Source organism: Chiloscyllium plagiosum, chromosome 29, assembly GCF_004010195.1.
Source record: "Chiloscyllium plagiosum isolate BGI_BamShark_2017 chromosome 29, ASM401019v2, whole genome shotgun sequence".
NCBI classification, from domain to species: Eukaryota; Metazoa; Chordata; class Chondrichthyes; order Orectolobiformes; family Hemiscylliidae; genus Chiloscyllium; species Chiloscyllium plagiosum.
Window position 1 is genome coordinate 16,929,517 of NC_057738.1, and position 20,970 is coordinate 16,950,486.

General features: G+C 37.8%; 1 protein-coding gene across 2 annotated transcripts in view; it reads left to right on the forward strand.

Annotated features, from left to right (window-relative positions):
- The window catches only part of LOC122564402 (oxysterol-binding protein-related protein 10-like), a 256,567-nt gene that overhangs the window by 170,807 nt on the left and 64,790 nt on the right, over positions 1-20,970 (forward strand). For both annotated transcript variants that reach the window (XR_006315905.1, XM_043719213.1), the window contains exon 7: positions 3,647-3,793. Coding sequence is in view for 1 of the 2 variants with exons in the window: in XM_043719213.1 (XP_043575148.1) it covers positions 3,647-3,793 (147 nt within the window). In the remaining variant the exon portion in view is untranslated. The remainder of the gene's footprint in view (positions 1-3,646; positions 3,794-20,970) is intronic.

A 20,970-nucleotide genomic window follows, 5' to 3' on the forward strand; every position in this document is an offset into this window, starting at 1 on the left:
TCTGCACTAAATGATATAGCAAGACAGTAGTAATGTGAGCCAGGTACCAATGGTTGAGGGGTCAGTGTGCCAAAAAGTAATGCAGGGATGCTGCGAGCATCCAGGTAGACTGAGTGAGTGAGCGCTGTGACAACAAGCAAAGAGCCCAGAGATGTAACCTTGTCCAATCCTGGACTGTAAGTTGTCTTTGTATCATTACAATTCAAGTTGGTAGTGCAGCATTGAAATGTATAAGTGTTCTGTGTAAATAGATTGAAAACATGCATGAAGGCTATTAGAGACTGGCAAATTTTAGAAAAAAAAGTCTATGCATACTCTGAGGGTATAGCTGGTGCTTGAGCATGCCCAGAATGTTGGTGGCCCATGTCCAAGATGAAGTAAGAGGCGAGTCGAACCTATCAAGCATCCACTGGTTTCCATGTATTACCTCTCATTTATCTGTGTTGAATTTCGTTTTACCTGTTATTAATATCCCCTTAAATTGGTGTACTTCTCTTCAATGTTGACACCCTCTTTACTAATCTAAATTTGGTATAATTCACAAATTTAGAAATTGTTATTTTGATTCAAAAGTCCAAAGCAGTAAGTTGTGAACAGCAGTAGTTCCAGCAGTGATCCTTCTGGAACCCAATTCTCGCCTTCTGTAATTTGCCGCCTCACTTCACATTCTCTGAATTTATTCTTTAGTCTAATATGGACACTTTTTCACAGGTCTTTAGAAAATACAGATACATGCATCTTACTGACATACTCTTGCCTGCCATCTAATGGTCATTTTCCCTGACCAGCCTTCCCCTTTGTATTTATTAGCCAATGAAAATATTTTACTCTATTATACTTTGATAATTCAAGTTCAGAGTTTCCTTTATGCAATTTCTTTGACTTCTGTCCTAATTTTCTCATTATCCCTTTTGATCTATTCCTGTGCCCAATTTATAATGGATGTTTATATTTTAATTGTCTTTCATGCAACTTCATTTTAATTTTTACCCATTGTTATTCTAGTTTGCTTATGTTACATATTTTATATTTCCAATTTCTGTTCTCACACCCTCTACCAGCTTTTCTGCAATCTAATAAAGTGACTTTTATTATACTTGTATCCTCTCTATCATAATCGTCTATATTATATTGTTGCCACTTACCTACTTTTTATTTATCTGCTTTGATTAATTCTCTCTCTTGCTAAATCTAATATCAACTCTTCTGAAGAAGGGTCACTGGACCTGAAACATTGACTCTTTCTCTCCACAGATGCTGCAAGACCTGTTGAGTTTTTCCAGCAATTTCATTTTTGTCTCTGGTTTCCAGTATCCGTAGTTCTATTTTTTTGTCAAGTGTTCTCTTGTTAGACTTCTCATACTTTGGGTTAAAAAGGAATCCTGTTCAGATTGTGGGAATTCTATTCCCTTGCCCTCTTTACTCGCTTCTTCTGTCCAATGAATATCAGGGTTATTGAAATTCTTCTTGATTATTATTCCATGCTTTTTACTCAAATTTACTGCATATTTCTTCTTTAGCCTCCCTCTGCACTGTTATATGGTTTGTAATTTTCACCTATTTATGTGTTGGACTCTTTATTATCTTCTGTCTGTATTTGTATACACCACTTTTATCTGCTGATAGCTGTGTTCCTTTTTGCCACTGACATTGTATTCTCTTTAGTAAATAAAGTTAAACCACCTTGCCCTTTTTGACCTCCTATATTCTAAATACCCTGTTTATTTCCCATTCTCAGTAACTGGCACCATGTCTGGTTCTTCTCAACACATGATTGACTTCTGTTCCCCTGTTTTATTATGAACATTGTGCATTATTGTGCACATATTTTAGCCAGTCTTTTATTAAAATATCCTCCAGCATTATATCTAACTGTCTTTCCAGTTCTGTTCAATAAGCCTATTTATTCCCTTGCCTTCACTGTTCTCTTTGTACTTGCCTTACTTCCTTTTGTAAAATCTCCTGAGCTCTTTTGTTTAATTTGAGGTTGCTTATGTTTCTATAGAACCCTGTCTCCATCATAATGATTGAAATCTTTGCCACCCTCCTATTTAATCTTTCTGGGAAGACACCAATCCCATCCTGACTCAAGTGAAGTTTGCCCTATTTGTACAGCTCCTTCCTGTACCAAAGCTGGTTCCAGTGTCACATGAAAATGAATTTGTCTTTCCCATGCTGGTTATTTAGCCATAAGTTATTTATCTTGATCAATCTTCTCTTATGCCTGTTTGTAGGTAGCTCAGATAACAATCCCTCAATCACATACTACTCCTGACACTGCAGTATAAAAGTGGGAGTACACCCCCCCCCCCCCCCCCCCCCAACTGGCAGGCAAGGGTCAGTGCTTGGGCCCCAGCTATTTATAATATCTGTGAATACCTTAGTTGAGGGAACCAAAATGGAGCAATATGTAAAGTTTACTGGGAAAACAAACTGGGCAGGATTCAGAGTTATAAGGAGGCTTCAAGATGACTTAGACAACCGGAGTGAGTGAACAAATCCATGGCTGATGCCTTACAATGTGGCTAAATGTGAAATTATACACTTTGGTCTGAAAAACAGAAAGAGTATTATTATTGGTGACATATTGGAAATGTAAATGTACAAAGGGGTCTGGGTGTCCTTTTACACCTATCAGTGAAAGGTGGATAGGCAGATGTAGCAAGTAATTTGGGAAGCAAATGGCAGTCCCATTTTGCAAGAGGATTTGATTTCAGAAGTAGGGGTATCTTATTGCATTTGTATAGGGCTTTGGTGAGACCAGACCTGGAGAGTTGCATGCAGTTTTGGTCTCCCTAACTCCTCATAATTTAAATATGATAGCTCTCGATAGGAGAGGATTGAATAGCTAAGTGACAGCTGAATTTTCTTTAGTGATTTATTGACATTTTGAATAATTTCAGATAGACAGCAGTATACCTGTACATTCTGTGCAAATCATTTTCTTTTCAGGAAAATCAATTTGGGGTTACAAAGACAAATAAAGAGAAAAAAAGATCGTGACTTAATTGATGAAAACTGCTGAAATAAATGATAACTGCGATTTTTGCAAACTCAATATCCATATGTGGCAGCAGAAGCTACCAAATTTGTGTTCAGAAGAAACAGGTTAAATCTTGCTTTTAAGGTCATGCTTGAGAGGAATACAAAATATGCTGTTTATAATTAAGGCTGTAAGTCCTTCACGTGGCTGAGTGAAAAGGATGGTTTCACATTTGATTGATTTCTAATGCACTGGAGTAAGGAAAGGGTGTTGTGAGAAAGCTTCCGACTCAATGAAATGCTGGTTGCTTCATCTGCCTGTTGTCAGTTAACCTCACCGTAATAATATCATCTGCTTTCAGACCAATGTCAAACTTTGATGCAAGATCAAATCATTTGCAGTCATACAGTGTGAGTTCATCTGGTTTCATTTCTAAAACATGGCTAACATTGTTATTTCAGAACACTAAAATTGTGATCTGGAATCTTACTTTAAAGCTTCTGTTTCCATTAATGTTGCTTTGTGTGCACAAAGGAACATCCAGTACATAAAATGGGGATGGGTGTGTGTAAAACATTCTGGTTACAGCGACACTGTCAAATGTTGGGTGAAGAAAATCCTATCCTATCAAATCATCAGAATGATTTATGTTATTTTCATCAGCATCAAAATCCTGAAGTGATAAATCCTGAAGATGAGATAACAGACAGTGAGGATAATGTAGAGGAAGACTTGGGAGTCATGGATGATCAGCGTAGCGTTATCCTACACCTCCTTTCTCAACTGAAACTCGGCATGGACCTTACTAGGGTATGTAACCAAATCAAACATTTAGTTGATTAAATTATAAGCATGTCATGTGCAATGAACAATGTTTTGGCTTCTTTGTATAGTGCTACATATTTAGCTAGCTGTTACAACAAGTAGGAGTAAAACAATGTTATGGAATATTTTGTAATTTAATCTCCTGTGACAACATAGACCATTATAGAGCAGCTTTAAATGTTTCTCTTTATTTCACCTAGTATTTTGAGGTTGAATTTGCAGCCCATATTATGATCAAGCTTCTGTTTCTGGATCTGTCATGAAATGTTTTTATGAATGGCAGTTAAGTAGCGCTGCTGTAGTGACCTGAATTGCTACTAAGGTGGATTGTGGTTCTGTGTATTAGAATATTCTCATGTGATTCATTGCAAACATTAGTTTATCGGTTACCGTATAGTTATTATAATATGTGATAAATACTGCCATCTCTGGCACAGCTGGCTAATTCTGTTTTCTACAAATTCATCTTGTATTAAGGCTTTTGAGAGAAATTAATTGAGAAATATTTAGGTGTGCTAGTCTGATTTTGATGCATTTTCTCTTTTAAATTTAAATGATAATTTCACAATCAGTATGTCATATCTGCAGTTTAATAAATTTACTACACTTTAAACAGCCAGACTGTATTGTTTTTAATTTTGTTTTGCTTAGTTTGAAATGATCAAAACAAATCTAAATCTAGAATAGAAATGTTGTGATCTTTTTCCTTCCACATTTGCTTTTGAGTAGCTTCAACTTCGGTTTGATCCTTGAAAAACATAGTTAGAAAATGGGGAAGATAGTATGAAGATGACTGCACGTATATTTCTAACAGTAGTGTAAATGTTAGCGTTATCAGTAAGTAAGGCAAGTGCTTTAGTGTGTGTGTGTTTTCAATTGGAGTGGATGTTTCAAACACGTAGCATTAAAGGTGAATAACAGGTGCCATTTGTGCATGCGCAGGGGGCCTGGTTGATATCTGTCTCCTGCACCTGGATGCTCAGTTGCCAAATGTCCTCGCACAAGTATAAATGACAAGCTGTACAAACAAGAATGAGCTGAGATTTTAAGTTAGTGTTCACTATCAAACAAGAAACTTGGGGTCTAAATACCAAATAAATCAGCCTCAATTGTAGATTCAGACCTCTTTATCACAAAATAACCTGCCTGCAACCCTCATCCCCAAACACATCAGCAAGTTGTGATAATGGAGTTGTCAATTAATCCTAGCAATTGGATTCCAAAACGTAATTTTGAAACAATCTCATTTGTATTTGATTGGTACAATAATAACTGCTATGAGGTGCATGTTGAACTCTAATTTCACATTCCAGAGCACTTAAAACCTCCATGTTTCAAACATGTGGACAGCACCATCCTTATCACAAGCAGCTGCCACTCTATTGTGCAATGACACAATCCTGCAGCACTCTAATTTTGCATGTGTACTTAACTGCCTGTTTTTCTGTAAATTTTTCCCCACCCTGTATCTGAAGTAAGTTGTCAGCATTTTTTTGAGCATTTCAGTAATATTCAGTATCATAGATGCAAATTTCAAAGGTTTGGAGTAATTTTGGGAAGTAATACTGAAAGTCAACCAAGATCCCAATTCTCAAAGTAAGATGGACCAAATCAAAAGTGCTTCCATGTGGAGATGAAATTTTGTCATCAAAAGAGAAAGGATAAACAAGGGATACTTGCTATAATATCTTTGCTAGTTTTGCTGTTAAGTTGGCCAGCTGCTTTTCTTTGACCTTGTTCCATAAGATATTTTCCAGAGTTTTACAAATCAAAGAAGAATCTAATATTCACTGTTAATATTTTATTTAATATTATGGTTCCTTCTTGGTAACTAACAACAAAGTATATATGTAACTAAGTGTTGATGAAAACTGGTTTCAGAAATGTTGCGTAATGACAGCATATAGAGGGCCAGAAGGAAGGTGCTGAGGATCCTTGAGCATAGTGGATCTAGTCACAAAATTATCTGACCTCTGAATTTGAAACAACCCAAGTGCTAAATGACTTGAAAGATGACGACTAAAGCATTAAAGGCTCAGCAAAAGATTTATAAGCATGATTTTAGCAAAGTAAGGGTTTGCATCCAAATAATTTAAATTGTAAATTATTTGGGTTTCCGAGACACAGGATTAACTTAATATGATTACTGATACAATTCCTATAAACTCTGGAAGAAGTCTTTGAAAATGATTCCTAAACGCACATTTAAAAATTTGGCTTAACCCATTTCCTTTATTTTAAAATGGCCTCTCTAATCAGTGGACAGCATTTCTGCAAATAATCAAAGGAATGATTTGGATGTGAACATAAGAGGTACAGTTAGTAAGTTTGCAGATGACACCAAAATTGGAGGTGCAGTGGACAGCAAAGAAGGTTAACTCGGATTACAACAGGATCTTGACCAGATGGGCCAATGGGCTGAGAAGTGGCAGATGGAGTTTAATTCAGATAAATGTGAGGTGCTGCATTTTGGGAAAGCAAATCTTAGCAGGACTTATACACTTAATGGTAAGGTCCGAGGCAGTGTTGCTGAACAAAGAAACCTTGGAGTGCAGGTTCATAGCTTCTTGAAAGTTGAGTCGCAGGTAGATAGAATAGTGAAGAAGGCATTTGGTATGCTTTCTTTTATTGATCAGAATATTGAGTACAGGAGTTGGGAGGTCATGTTGCGGCTGTACAGGACATTGGTTAGGCCACTGTTGGAATATTGCATACTATCCTGGTCTCCTTCCTATCGGAAAGATGTTGTGAAACTTGGAAGGGTTCAGAAAAGATTTACAAGGATGTTGCCAGGGTTGAAGGATTTGAGCTATAGGGAGAGACTGAACAGGCTGGGGCTGTTTTCCCTGGAGCGTCGTGGTTGAGGGGTGACCTTATAGAGAATTACAAAATCATGAGGGGCATGGATAGGATAAATAGACAAAGTCTTTTCCCTGGGGTCGGGGAGTCCAGAACTAGAGGGCATAGGTTTAGGGTGAGAGGGGAAAGGTATAAAAGAGACCTAAAGGGCAACTTTTTCACGCAGAGGGTGGTATGTGTATGGAATGAGCTGCCAGAGGAAGTGGAGGCTGGTACAATTGCGACATTTGAGGCATTTGGATGGGTATAGGAATAGGAAGGGTTTGGAGGGATATGGGCCGGGTGCTGGTAGGTGGGACTAGATTGGGTTGGGATATCTGGTCGGCGTGGACGAGTTGGACCAAAGGGTGTGTTTCCATGCTGTACATCTCTATGACTCTGTGAATGATTTACAAATATCAGCACCATTACTCATGGTGAACATCACTCATGACATCAGAAATTTTCAAATTGTCCAAAGCAAGTTGAATCTAGTTTGACATCCAGACAGAAGTTTTAGACCATTTGGAATCAGGGTGACCCAGATGAGGATAAATCTCAGCTCAGTGCTGCCTCATAGGATTAGGACATTTTCCTGATTTCTCTCAGAAAATTAAGTTGTGCTGTGGATTAGTATACAGTCTTCCTTCCTGTATTGCCAAGGTATGATTGCCTCTGCTGGTAATAAGGTTCCTAGGTGAAATGAGTAATGATTGTTACTCGTAGGTATGGATTTATACTAAGAAATCGCTCATATTTTGGCATAACTTAACACTAAATTTGCAATGATATTGAGTGAGCCATTAGGACAAATATTTAGAGACATGGAGGTGCCAGTGTTGGGCTGATGTGGACAAAGTTAAAAATCACAAAACACCAGATTATAGTCCAACAATATAACCTGATGTTGTGTGATTTTTAACTTAACAGAAGTATAAAAGTTCTCAGTTATTTATTCAGAAATGGATACACTCAAGATTGGGATTTTAAGAGTCTGTCTTTTACCCACCAATTTTCTGGGCTAATAGTGAATTGTTTAAAAAAAGAATTTGATTGTTTTTTGCTGACTGATTACCGAGGTTTTGCCCTTTCATAATCGAATTATAGAACCTGGCACAAAGTGCTTGACACCCATGTTAAAAACAGTACATTCTGAAAGGAAGGTTTTTCTGCTTTGACTTGAAATAATCATGAAACAAAACATTGTAGTCGTCTTTTTACCAGATTGCTGCACTTGTATTAGGGTTTTCTCTTCATATAAAAAAGATCGATGTGTGTCAGTACAGTATTTCACATGGCCTCTAGATGTCCCAAAGTACTTTATAGTCAAAGAAGTACTTTTGAAATATAGTTACTGTTGTTTAGCAGGAAACTTCCACAGCAAAACTTCCACAAATGACCATGTGTTAAAGAGACTTCATTCAGTTATTTTGAGTATTAAACATTGACGTTCCTTGTAAGCTGTTAACAAACCTAGTTAGAATGCTGTAGACTGAACTGTTTGTAAGGTCTAGCGTAATAGTACTGCACAGTTTCATTGCAGCTAGATAGATGATGTATTCTGCAAGTTCAGTGCTAGAGAGAGACCTTAGGCCAATGGTGACAGCCAATTTGTAATGTTTGCTCTTGGATTTTTCATGAGAGGATTCTTATTGAAATTTTTTTCACAGTGGCTCATGAACAAATATAAATATATATTCGATCATTTTGCAATCAGTTCAGAAATGGTATATTTATTAAAATGAGGGTAGCAAAATGTAATAATCATGGCCTGTCTCCTTAATGGCTGTGTATGCATAGAAGTGAGAGGGGGAAGAGAACATATTCCTATGCTCTTAACGATATTTCTGCTAATATGATAAAGAATTCAAAGCGTGTCAAGACTAGTACAGCTCTTCAAAACACATTCTGCAAAAGCAATCATTATTTGCGCAGAACTTCCTGCTATAGTAATGTTGCAAATTAAGTCACTGTCCTTAATAATGCTTCAGAGATGTGCCATTGTTTTCAGGGAAATCTCCTATTTGATTACCTTGCAGGCATGTCGAGATTCAGCTACCAAAAGCTGCTCACTGTTGACTGGTTCAGATGATCTTTAACAAGTAGCTAAAAGATCTCGTGGCAACCTTTTATTATAAAGATCACCAAGATTTTGTTAGAGGTTTTCAGTGGCCTGTCTAGCTCTTGCAATAGGAATTTCCTTTATGCTTTTTCTGTTTCCTTTTATACCCAGGATCAAAATATGTGGAGAAAACCACAGGCATCTTAATGAATCAGTACTTGCCATGGAAAACTTGGTTCCTGGACATCTTATAGAAGCATCATTGAACCCTCATGATTTAAGGCTATGGATGGAAAGACAAATATGCCTTAGTGCCCCTCAAAGCTTCTAGTTGATGAACTGTCTGTTAAGAAGGATCAGATTAATCAAATGAAATTTATTTTCTTCCAGTGGAAGAGATATTTCAGGAGTCTGTCTTTGTGAAAGACTCTGTAGATTAAAATCAGGAACAATCGAAACTTTAAAGGAAACTTAATGCAGTTCATCAGTTTTTCTTAATATCTGTACTATTCTAAATAATGGATTTTCCATTTTAACCAATGATGCCACAAATCAATGCAAGCACTGAATTTATTGGACGAAAGTCATCCATTACTCAAAATGGGAATCTGAATCAATGATCCAAAGACTTCCATTTTAGAACCTATATGAACATAAGAGGTGTGTTTATTGTTGCAAGTGTATGGATCTGTTAGTGACAAATCCAGATTGAATTTAAAATAAGGAAAACAATGATGTATGACACATTTCACATTTACATTTTCATTAAGCATGAACAGAAGAAATAATACTGCCACTGAATCTTACAGATTGGGGTGTAACAATACAGCTTCCCTTATAAAAGAGCTGCTTGCTATCTCATTGCACTGCTTAGTCTCGCGTCATTCCCTGGAGGAAATTTAATCTCCAGATTCATAAAGTATACTCGATAAGTTTAACTATTGAACAGATGTGGGTAGAAGAATGTTGTCAGCCTACACTTACTCCATTGCCTTTTTGATCAGTATGGAAAGGGTATGTCTGAACGTTTTGAAAGATGTTTCTAAGCATTCTGATTTGCATCTAATTGTTGAAGATGCCATGTTTTTCAATGTGTAGTAGCTGCGTTCCAGACTGGTGTTCTCATTTATTTGAATGCAATCCACCCTCAGTTGGTGCATGACAGGTCTAAAATATACATGTATGTTGAAGTCTAACAAACAACATTGAATATACAATTACCAATAGCTGCAGACTTTCTTTTTTGCCATTAATTTTTATCCTCCATATACAAAAATGCTTACCATCCATCTGTTTAATCCTTTTTTCTGACTTCGAATGAACTTGGAACTTGAATAATTTTCAATGTATGTCACATTCTCTCATTGTTTCTGTTGGTCATCTTGTAAGTTTTAGTCCAAGAGTGTCATATGTTGCTGTAAGCGTTGCATTCTATAAAACTGATGTGAGAGCATTTAAACAAGTTGATTGTAGGTGGCACAATGTTCTTAAAAGATTGTGCCCTTAAAGTTTTATCCCTGTTGAATGGCTACCCGCTTGTGGAGATTCAAATACTTCCAAAGAATAAGGGTAAGTGTACCTGTGGAAGCTAATCTGTTCTTATCTGTAGGATTGAAGGAGTGATTGCCAACTTATTTACTGTAATGTGTTGGATGATCATGATAGTGTATTGGACTTGATTAGTTTTATATAAATTTTCTATCCTATTGATGGATGTTGTTGAGCATCCTTGAATGTAGCCTCTAAATCGTTATTGATGGATGAGTGCTTTAAAGCTGCATGTTAAGTGGGTGACAGATTCATAACTGACATTTCTGATAGTCAGAAATTATGTATAATATCACTGTGGAAGGACTTTGTACTTTATTATTGATGTGCTGCACTTGAACTCAATAAATTTGCCAATGAATAGATGATGAGTGTAACTAATTCATTGGATTATTAAATACATTCTTGTATTTCTGGGAATCATCTTATGGGGAAATTTTGCGTAATATATTTTATAATTGTTTCACTCACTTAGTGTTTTTCCTCTGCATGCCTCCTTGTTTGGATATAGTTTTATTAGCATTCTTTGTCTCTGGTACAGCACCAAATACCCATGGTTTTTAATGTATCATGCAAAGGACATTTGATTTAACAGTAGTTGCATCACATGTTTTGACTTCAGCTGCTAGCTATGCCTTTTGTAGCCTTTATATTGGGAAGCAAAATTGAGAAATGACATTATAGGATTAAGGGACCCTATTGTGGCACAATGGTAGTGTCCCTACTTCTTGACCGAGGAGGCTGGGTTCTAGTCCCATACTCTCCAGAGATGTGTAATAACATCTCTGAACAGGTTGATTTAGTTTCAAAAAAGATTTACAGTTCCAATTGTATGCACTGGATACATTTTACATTAGAAGTACAAAGTGGCAGTAACATTCTTATGTGCCATTGTTTGTAAATTAAATAACTCCGCAGAGGCCATATCCTTTTACCAATTCACCCTTTATTTACTTAGAGTCCATGACACACTGATCCAGCTTCCTCAGAGCCAGCTGTCATAGTGAACAGAACCTCTGACACTCCTGTTTCTACCTGTCAGTCAGAGCTCCCTGACCAAGACTGTTAATCTGGCCCAATCAGGGAGCTCGTATACTATGATGTCCTCCTGGCTGACCATGTTGCAATCACTAAAGCCCACTTCCTTTAAGTCTGAGCACATAGGCTGGTTCTTGCTTTGTATCTCCGCCTGGGTGTTTTAGCACCTGATCAGTTTCCTCCAACCCTGCTTCTGATACAGGTGGCATGTAATGCGCAGTCGCTCACCTCTTGCACCTGGAGCATTTCAGAAGACATTCATTCTCCTCTTCATGTGACAAAGGCATCGAGGCGGTGACATCCACTGTGTCCATCTCTGGTTTCGAGGTATCGTCAATGCTTGATGGAGAACAAAAACCCCACTGGTTCCAGAACAGTTCGAAAGGCAGTCAAGGAGCCAGGCATGTTTTGATCCTGCACTGTTTGCGAGTTTTTAGGTTTCGTATGATCCACATGCTTGTTCAGAACTGTCACACCTACCTGAAATTTATACGTCACTGGATTTAATCTCATGTCAAGCATACCTCTGAACTGTATAGGGCTATTCCAGTGGATCCTGCACCAAACTTTGTCCCCTGAAGTAAACTATCTCTTTCGTGAGCGGAGTTTGTGTCTGGCATTGGCATGCTGCTTAAAACCACTCCCCTAAATATGGGAAGATCAGATTTAATCTGATGCAGAGTTTTCTCTTCATTAGCAACTCTACTGCAGGCTATCTCTGCAGTTGCACGGCAGGTGGTCGTATGATCAAATAGAAACTGGGGCAGTATTGTATTTAGTAAAGCTGTTGGCCATTCCTTTGAGCCTGCCTTCAAAATTTAGGCAGCTCTTTCTACCAGGCCATTGGATGATGGATGGTATGGAGCTGTCCTTATGTGACAAATACCATTCAACTTTAGGAAATACTCAGCTTTCCTGCTGGTAAACGATGGCCTTTTATCTGTGACCATCACTTCCGGGAGTCAGTGTATTACAAAAGATGTGCACAGTTTTTCTGTTGTTCTCCCAGTTTTTGACAAATGAACTCTGCATGTCCAGCCACTTGGAATGCATGTCCACAATAATCAAGAACATTGAGCCCATGAAAGGACTTGCATAGTCAACGTGTGAGAGTCCAGGGTTTACCTGGCCATTCCCACTAATGTGGGAGAGCTGCTGATCGTAAATTTTGTCCTTGTTAGCATAGTAGGCACTGCTCTACCAATGCAGCTATGTCTGTATCCAGTCCTGGCCACCTGACATAGCTTTTTGCCAATGTCTTCATTTTGGAAACCCTGGATGACCCTGGAGGTGTTCAGCCAGTGTCTGGCAGCGACCTTTGCTCAGAACAATCCCTCTTGTTTCCCATAATAATATGCCATCCTCTACTGTGATCCGGTCTCTCCATGTCCAAAAAGATTTCAATTCTGGTTGTGACGGTCCTTTGGCTTCCCCTATAGCCACCAGCTGTTTCAGTTTTGCCAGGGCTGAATCTTTCTGTCCAGAATCTGTGACTGGAAGTGTGTCCAGAGAACTTAAAACCATTATGGACCGTTCCAGTGGCAATACCACTAGTGGTATATTCGCCAGTGGGAGGTGGCTCAGTGTATCCACGTTTGCTACCACATCTCCGGAATGGAGTTCCAACTTGTATTTATACGCACTTAGTATTAGAGCCCATTGTTGAATCCGGCCTAAAGCTATGGGTTCTTTTAGTAGATCTGGCAGAGAAGACTTGTCCTGTTTAAGTCAACCTAGCAGGGATTTGTGGTCAGCTGTTAATACAAATTTACATCCATTAAGGCATTGGTGCAACTTCCTGACTCCAAATATGATGGCCAAAGTCCTGGATGCGACTGCTATAGGGCGTTCGTCTCCACTGGGCCACCTGCGAGCTAACGATACTCCAATGTTGTACGGCAAGGCATTGCATGTTAGTGCTAGATCTTGCTTGGGATAATACTCTGCCAGCACCTTACAGGATGATGGCTGTTCCTTCTCTTCCCTGAAAGCTATGGCTTAGCTTTTTCATTTCCAACACTGACCATCTCTTTTTTTTAAAGAATTGATGCAAAGGTGCCAGGATGGAGGCCAGGTTAAATTTCTGTTATAGCCCGAGAAAAAGCTTAAGCTCCGGTACACATGTGGGATCTGGGGCATCTTTGCCCTCACTTTATCATCTTGAGGTGGAATCTGGTCTTGTTGACTCTGGCCAAAGTCAGACACTTGGGCTGCCTGAAACACACTGTTTTCCTTTCTAAGGTGTTTGCCCTGCTGGGAGAAATGTAAAAGGACTATGTCCAAGTTATCTTAAGTGCTCTTTTTTGGTCTGTCTTGTTATTGGCATGTTTAGCTTATGGCGATCTGGGATGAACTTGTAAAAAGACCACTGGAAAAATTACACAGCTAATGATACCCTAAATAACAGTCTCGTATATTGGTACAGACCCTTATTGGCATTAATTGTAGCCTATATCTGGGAATCCTCATCTAACATGGCTGCAAGCACGAGTGCCTCATGTCCAGATTCTTGAAGGACAGTCCCCCTACCAACTTTGCGTATATATCCTCTATGTGAGGAATGAGCCAGCTGTGAAAAGGAGTTTATTGCTTGTTTGAAATCCCCACAAAAGTGAACTGACCTGTTGGACTTCACAATCAGTTCAACTGGTGCTACCCATTCCACAAACTGGGCTGATTTGATGATTCCTTTGCTCTGCAGGCTTCTGCTTTCTGCCTCTACTGTTACCCGCAAGGTAAATGGCATTGTGCAGGCCTTACAGAATTGTGAAATTGCTTCCTGGTCAACATGCAAGGTCGCCTTCGCTCCTTTTGATAGTTCCTGGGTATTTAATTAAGACTTGATTCAGACAGCCATTTTCTAAATGAAAAATGTTGAGCCAATGTAGGTTAATCTTTCTCAACCAATTTTGCCGCATCAAGCTGGGGCCCAAGCATTTTACTACAATCTGTGGTAACTGGACCAGTTGCTTCACATAAAAGATTGTGCCCTTAATCTGTAAAGGTTCACTGGTATAGGATCTCAGTCTAGCCTGCACAGACTTAATTGTTGGGGTCCAGAGCAAATTTTGTTAAAGACTGATTCTGCGATCACTGAAATGTCTGTGCTGGTATCAACCTCCATTTAAAACTAGGTGGCCATTTAACTAGGCATGTATTTTGATTGGTTCTGACTTTGATGTTGCTACACAATTTAACTATTCCAAACCAGGTATAAGTAGACTTTAAGATGTGCTGACTTGGATGCTGGCCTGAGAGTTCTCTTACTCCGTTTAGGACAAGTGGAACTCTTTTGGTGTCTCATGTCTGCATACTAGCAGCAACTACAATGATTCACTGGCCTGGATCCTGAAAAAATGTAACCGTTTGCCCAAGGCTTGTCTTTGTTTTGGGGTTTTGCTGTGGGCTGACCTCGACTCCCTTGTTCAGGTTATGTCCTGAGTGAGGCTATGCAATTGCCTTCATTCAAGTAGTGTTGCCTGAGTTCAGTCAGACTGGCAAGGGTGTCCACTTCCATCAGAATATCTTGCAACCCATATGCTCCACTTGCTGCACTTTCCATTGAAAATCCCAGTTGTAGTGCCTGTTTGAAGTCCAGTTGGACTTCAGCTAGTAGATGCTTTTGCATGGTTACATCATCAATCCCACACTTGTCACCACTGAAGTAACTCCACAGAGGCCAGTATCCTGTCATCAAGTTACCCAATATTTGCACATGGAGGATCCTTGACACTGATTCAGCTTTTTCAGGGCCAGCTCTGAGTGAACAGAACCTCTGACATTGCTTTTATTCGACGCTTTAAATGCTATTTTGGATGTTGGATTCCGTAGATGTACGAAAATTCTGCGGACACTGCTGCTTATATCTATCAGCCAGGGATCCTTGATTGGGGCTGTTAATTTGGTTCACACAGGGAATTTGTATTTTGAGGTCCACCAGGCTGACCTTGTTACAATCACTGCAGTAAGTGTCATTTCTGATCAGTGAGAATCCTAACTGATTTCCCTTCCCTAATTTGGGCAGATAAATCAATTATAACTGCCATCAATTGTTGAGACAGCTAATTCTGAACAGATCAATGATGTGCACACAAAATATCTGTAATATTTTCACACAATGTCCATGTCAGCTAATATTCCGCAATAATACTCTCAGGTTAGCAATTAGAATTGTATGTTGCTTGATTTCTATCATCCAACCACACCTCAAGGAATTGAGACCTTCTGTGTCTTCCTGTTTGAAATCAGCTAACTTAATAGATTGAAGACTGATCTAGAATCTATCTAGCCTGTACAGTTCACCACAAATTTATAAAGGGAACACACCTCTTCTTAAAAAAAAACATTCTCGCAATTTTGCTGGACTTATAGAATTTTTTATTTGTCATTGTACGTCTGTGACCTTATCAGGTATAGTTTATTCTAGTTTAAGAAAAAGTGCCAACTAAAAATAGTAAATACACTTTACTTTTGGATGTACATTAAAGCAAAATTGTACAAGTGTAAATTATGTAAGTTAGAAAGTACCAGACATTTTCCAGATGAGCTTTTCTCTTCCTTCAGCCTGCAAAATACATAAAAGACCACCATTTAAGGTTTTTTTTAAAAGTGAAGATACCAGAAAACTTTTCTTTGTATACATAAAGAATCTGCCTAAATTTCATTACATAAAGCAAATACAGAAAATATCCTTCTGTTAATTCTTTCCTTTGCCTAATTTAGTTTTTTTTTTACTACTTAATCTTTGTTTATTTTACTACAATAATAAAAATTGCAACTGTTTCTTGGATGGTGGGTACATTTCATTACCATTTTTGATCTGTGTGGCGTTAGCTGGTCTCAACAGGCAATGATAGATACAGTTGGCTTGAATTTGGATCTGTTCTTTATGGTGATCTGATGAAAGTTTCAAAATTGTGAAGCTGAATAGAGTGCAAAGGGAGAAACCGTTCCCAATTATAAAACTATTAAGGACACACATGCACAGATTTAAGTGGTTTGCCAAATAAGCAAGCCCGATGTGAAAAAGGATTCTCTTACATAGAGTAAAAAATTTGGTACACAACCTGGAAATATGTTGGAGGCTGGTTCAATTGAGACATTCAAGAAGGCCATTGAATGATGATTTGAATAGAAGTTATGTGCAAGGATATGGGGAAAAAGCAGGAAGTCATGTACTAATCTGGAAAGCCAGTGCAGATATGATGGCTCCATTCTGCATAGAGCGTCTTTGATTCTGTGATTGTCACTTCTCATCTCTACTTAGAAGTGCTGTGAATTGCATCCACTGTAAGAGGAGCTGTAATACTACAGAACTATTTCTTAAAGTGGCTCTTCAATGTAAAGGAGGCACAAGAGGCATACCCAACAGCTGAGGTGAAAATATTTGTTAAGTATCATATATTAATATAAGAGAAATCTAATTAAATAAAAAGAAAAATGGATGAAGGCAACAGAACAAAGGGTAACATTTGAAAGGAAGTTTTTCAATGGAAAAGTGTGATGTGTCCATAATATATATTGTTACACTAAATGCTCTGGACTTTGAAATTCAAGGATTATTTTCTAAAAGTACACATGATATCAATTTGATCTGGAAAATTGTAATATTGGTTTGAAAAGTTGCTCTAACTCATAAGGAGAATGGGCAATTGTAACACCATGCAGAAAAATGTGATATAAAACATGTTCTAAATGATACAGTAAATGCATTTTGTGGGGAAAAGTTATAAGTACAATGGAAGTATTTTAGCATGCAAATGCATTTGTAAAGGTAGATAAGGCCATAAAAAGAATCTTTGATTTTGTATCTAGAAATATAAAAAAGTGGTGATACTGAACAAGAATAAGTTTTTAATTCAATAACTGTTTGAATCTTGCATTCTGCTTTTGGAAGAATTATTTTTAAAGCAATGGAACATGTGCAGTTTTGGATGTTGCTAGAGGTAATAGATTACAATTGTGAGGAGAGATTTAGATAGGGCATTTTGAACTTGAACTGATTAGATTAAGAGGTGACCATATATTTATAGTAGGGTAAATAGTGATTGCTGATTTGTATTGATCAGTGACAAAACGGGAGGGCATAAATTTAATAAAATCACAAGCAACGCCAAGGTTACAGTGTATTGTGTGTTACAAATGGTTAAAACAAGTTCTAAATTATTTTCAAAGGAATTGGGTATAGGAAGTAATAGACGTGTGGGATTATTCTCAATAACTGATGTTGATTAATGCCCCCACAGGCTTTATGAACTAAACTACCTGTTTCTGTGGTGTTAACATTCTGTGGTTTTGATAATTGCAAAGTATATGATGTATACCAGCAATTGTTGAATAATATTGAATATCTTCATGTTTCATAACACAAATTTCTCAAATGTTTGCTCAAATGCTCTATTTGCCAGTGCATTTTTCCATGATTTATTTAAAATTCAAGTCATTTCCTGATTTGCCCAGCACATCAAATTACTGTATGCTTTCACAAATGAAATGCAGCCCCATGTGGAAGATTTTGAAACACATGGTGGAATATAATCTTAATCCCAAAAAAACTTATTTACAGATCCAAAAACAGTTCTGTATGATAGCCTAAGGCACCCTTGTACAGTACCTGCAGCAGAAAAATCCTTTATCTCACATCTTGCTGGATTTAATTTGACTTCAGCACCCAGACTTGAAAATCTGAGACTTCTTTCTGGAGTTGTTATACACCTGATTTTAAACAAACTAACCTTCAAATTATCTCTTCTGGATGTATCCAAACTTTTTCAGTCCGGTGTGGTTATTTAACTCCTTACTCTAAGGTAATGTTGTGTTAACAAAAATAACTCCTCCTTTTTCTCAAACTATTTTAAATGCACAATCTTCAGCAGAACTGCCCAAAAATTAAGGTAAATCTGCAAAAGTCTTTCTTTTAAGCGATGAGTGTTTCCCTCAGGAACAAAAGACCAAGCTCATAAATGTCTGACAGAATCTTCTAGGTTATAAACCCACCTAAGGTAAACAAAAAAAGTTAGCTCTGAAAATTAGCGCACTCATACGCTTTCCTAAAATTCAGCATGGCTATGGAGACACTCAAGTCAGTTACTAATTCCTTCAGACGCACAGAAAAACCCACATGTCATTATCTCAAAAATTCAAACACATTATCTCAAAACCATAAATCAATCTAAACCACAGTATACATCAGTTGTTTTTTCTTCTATTGCCCTGATGTACTTATGTAAGGTATTTGTCTGGTTAGCATGCAAAACAATACTTTTCACTGTATCTCGGTACATGTGACAATAATAAATCAAATCAAATTTTTGGCTGCAACCTCGAATAAATATGAGCACCATGAAGCGGCCTTTGTAACTTTGGACAGTGCAAATCCTAGGTTCAAAAATATCTTGTCAAGGTTATTTGAAAATAGGTATGCCATTTAGAATGGCCATATTTTTAAAAAATCATACGATTCCCCCAAATCGTTCAATGTTAGATATATATGTAATGCAAAATAATGCTGAATATTGTAATGATCATTGCAAATTGAACTGAAATCAATAAAGCCTTATAATACTCCGAGAAGGAGAATCAAATATAATTGATTTATCCATGTATTGATTTGAAAGTTTCATTCCTCTTAAGTGAGTGGTTGGACTGTGAAAATTATTTTCAGTTTGGCAAAAAATGCAGTGAGTGACTGTGGACGAGGAAAGAGTTGTTAGTAATCTCTGTAGATTATTTTCTTTTTGCAATGTTGCACCTTGAAGTTTGGGATTTGTATTTTAAATAAAAATACATTTAATGTGCACTTTATTTCCTTCCTCTTGACATCTTTGATTAATGCATGCTTATTTGATAAGATGAATACTTACCTGCCATCTACTATTGCATTGCTCAATATGCTTGATATGCCAATGAAGCAGACATTGAAGATTGTCTGATTGCTTAAGATGGAACAAGGGGAAAGAAAATTAAATGAAGAGCAGGAAATGGATCAGGAAACAAAACCTTTAAAGGATGTGATCTAACAACAATAAAAATAAATTAGAATTGTTAAGGGAAAAACAACAGTAATTAAACAGAAAATTTAAATGTTTAAAAGAGTTTGTACTTCCTTAACATTTACTCCTTTTTCATTTCTGTTATCTCTTCCTAAATCTGGTGCATGCTGCAAGAGTGGTGATAATTGTTTTGCTTTAAAATGCAATCTGATGTATGTCTTTAAACAAAAACAAAAATCATTAGGATTATAAATAAGATTGTATTTTAATCACGTCATGATTATAATTCTCACAATGGATGTTCAGTTTATGGTTGTTGCTGCTCTCTGTGTACTTTGCATACCTCTGTGATGGTTGTTTTACTGTCTCCTTAATTCACATCACTTTCTATGTTTATTCCCATTACCATCTACCTGGCAGGTTCACCTTGCCTCGTGTTTCCATCTTTAGCATTCCCCTCGATTTACTCTTGAAGCGTCTTTAAGCCCAAAGCATATTCCTTTTCTTCCTCTTACCCATTACGGTAGGGAGGTGTTCAACAGGTGAGCAATATTACATTCTGTTTAGTAGTTTAATGCATAATTTTAGATGCATAATTTGAGTTGCAATTTGCAAATCTCAGCAGTGTGTTTGATATGTTAACTACTGTGATTTGTCATTGCATATAATTTGAATTTAGGTATATCAATTTAGGATGGCTCAGTGATAAGCGCAGCTGGCTCAGCGCCAGGGATTTGGGTTTGAATCCACCCTCAGGCGACTGTCTGTGTGGAACTTGCATATTCTCCCCGTGTCTGCACAGGTTCCCCAGATACTTTGGATTGCTCCCTCAGTCCAAAGGTTAGGTGGCTTGGCCACGCTAAATTGCCCATAGTCTCCAGCGATGTGCAGGCCGAATTGGATTAGCCATGGGAAATGCAGGGTTACAGGAATAGGATAGCAGGGTGATACTGGGTAGGATACTCTTCAGAGTGTCAGTGTAGACTTGATGGGCTGAATGGCCTGCTCCCACACTGCAGGGATTCTTTGAATCTACAAGTTTGATCTCTACTTAATGATGAAAACTGCAATCCAGCAAAAATGTGACATTGACCGCAGTAGTCGAAGAGCATGCTAATATGGGGCAACCTTATTATCAGAATATCATACTATATATTCTTGGAGCACAGACCCCTGACCTGCATATCCCCTTTATCACTGCTATGCAACTACTTATATATTAACTTAGTAAATGTTCATCCTAAAACAATTCCATAATAAAAGCAATTCATGTGTAAACCTGATTTTAATTGTAAACTTAGCACCATAGAAATGATACAGCGCTGAAGGCTGCCATTCAGTCCATCTTCTCCGTGTTGACCCAAAGACATCCAGACGGTCTTTATAACCCCATTTTCCTGCACATGGTCCGAAACCCTGCAGCTTACAGCACTTAAGGTGCAGATCCAGGTATTTTTTAAAAAGGAGTTGAAGGTCTCTGCCTCCAAGGCCCAACTCAGGCAATGAATTCCAGATGATCTCTACCCTCTAGTTTTTCCTTACCTTCCCACTAAACCTGCTGCAACTTAGCTTGAATCTCTGACCCCTAGTTTTTGAACTGTTTGTCAAGGAAATCCAGTTCCATTGTCGACTCTATCTCTGTCAATTTTGTATACCTCAATCATGTTACCCCTCAGCCTTCTCTG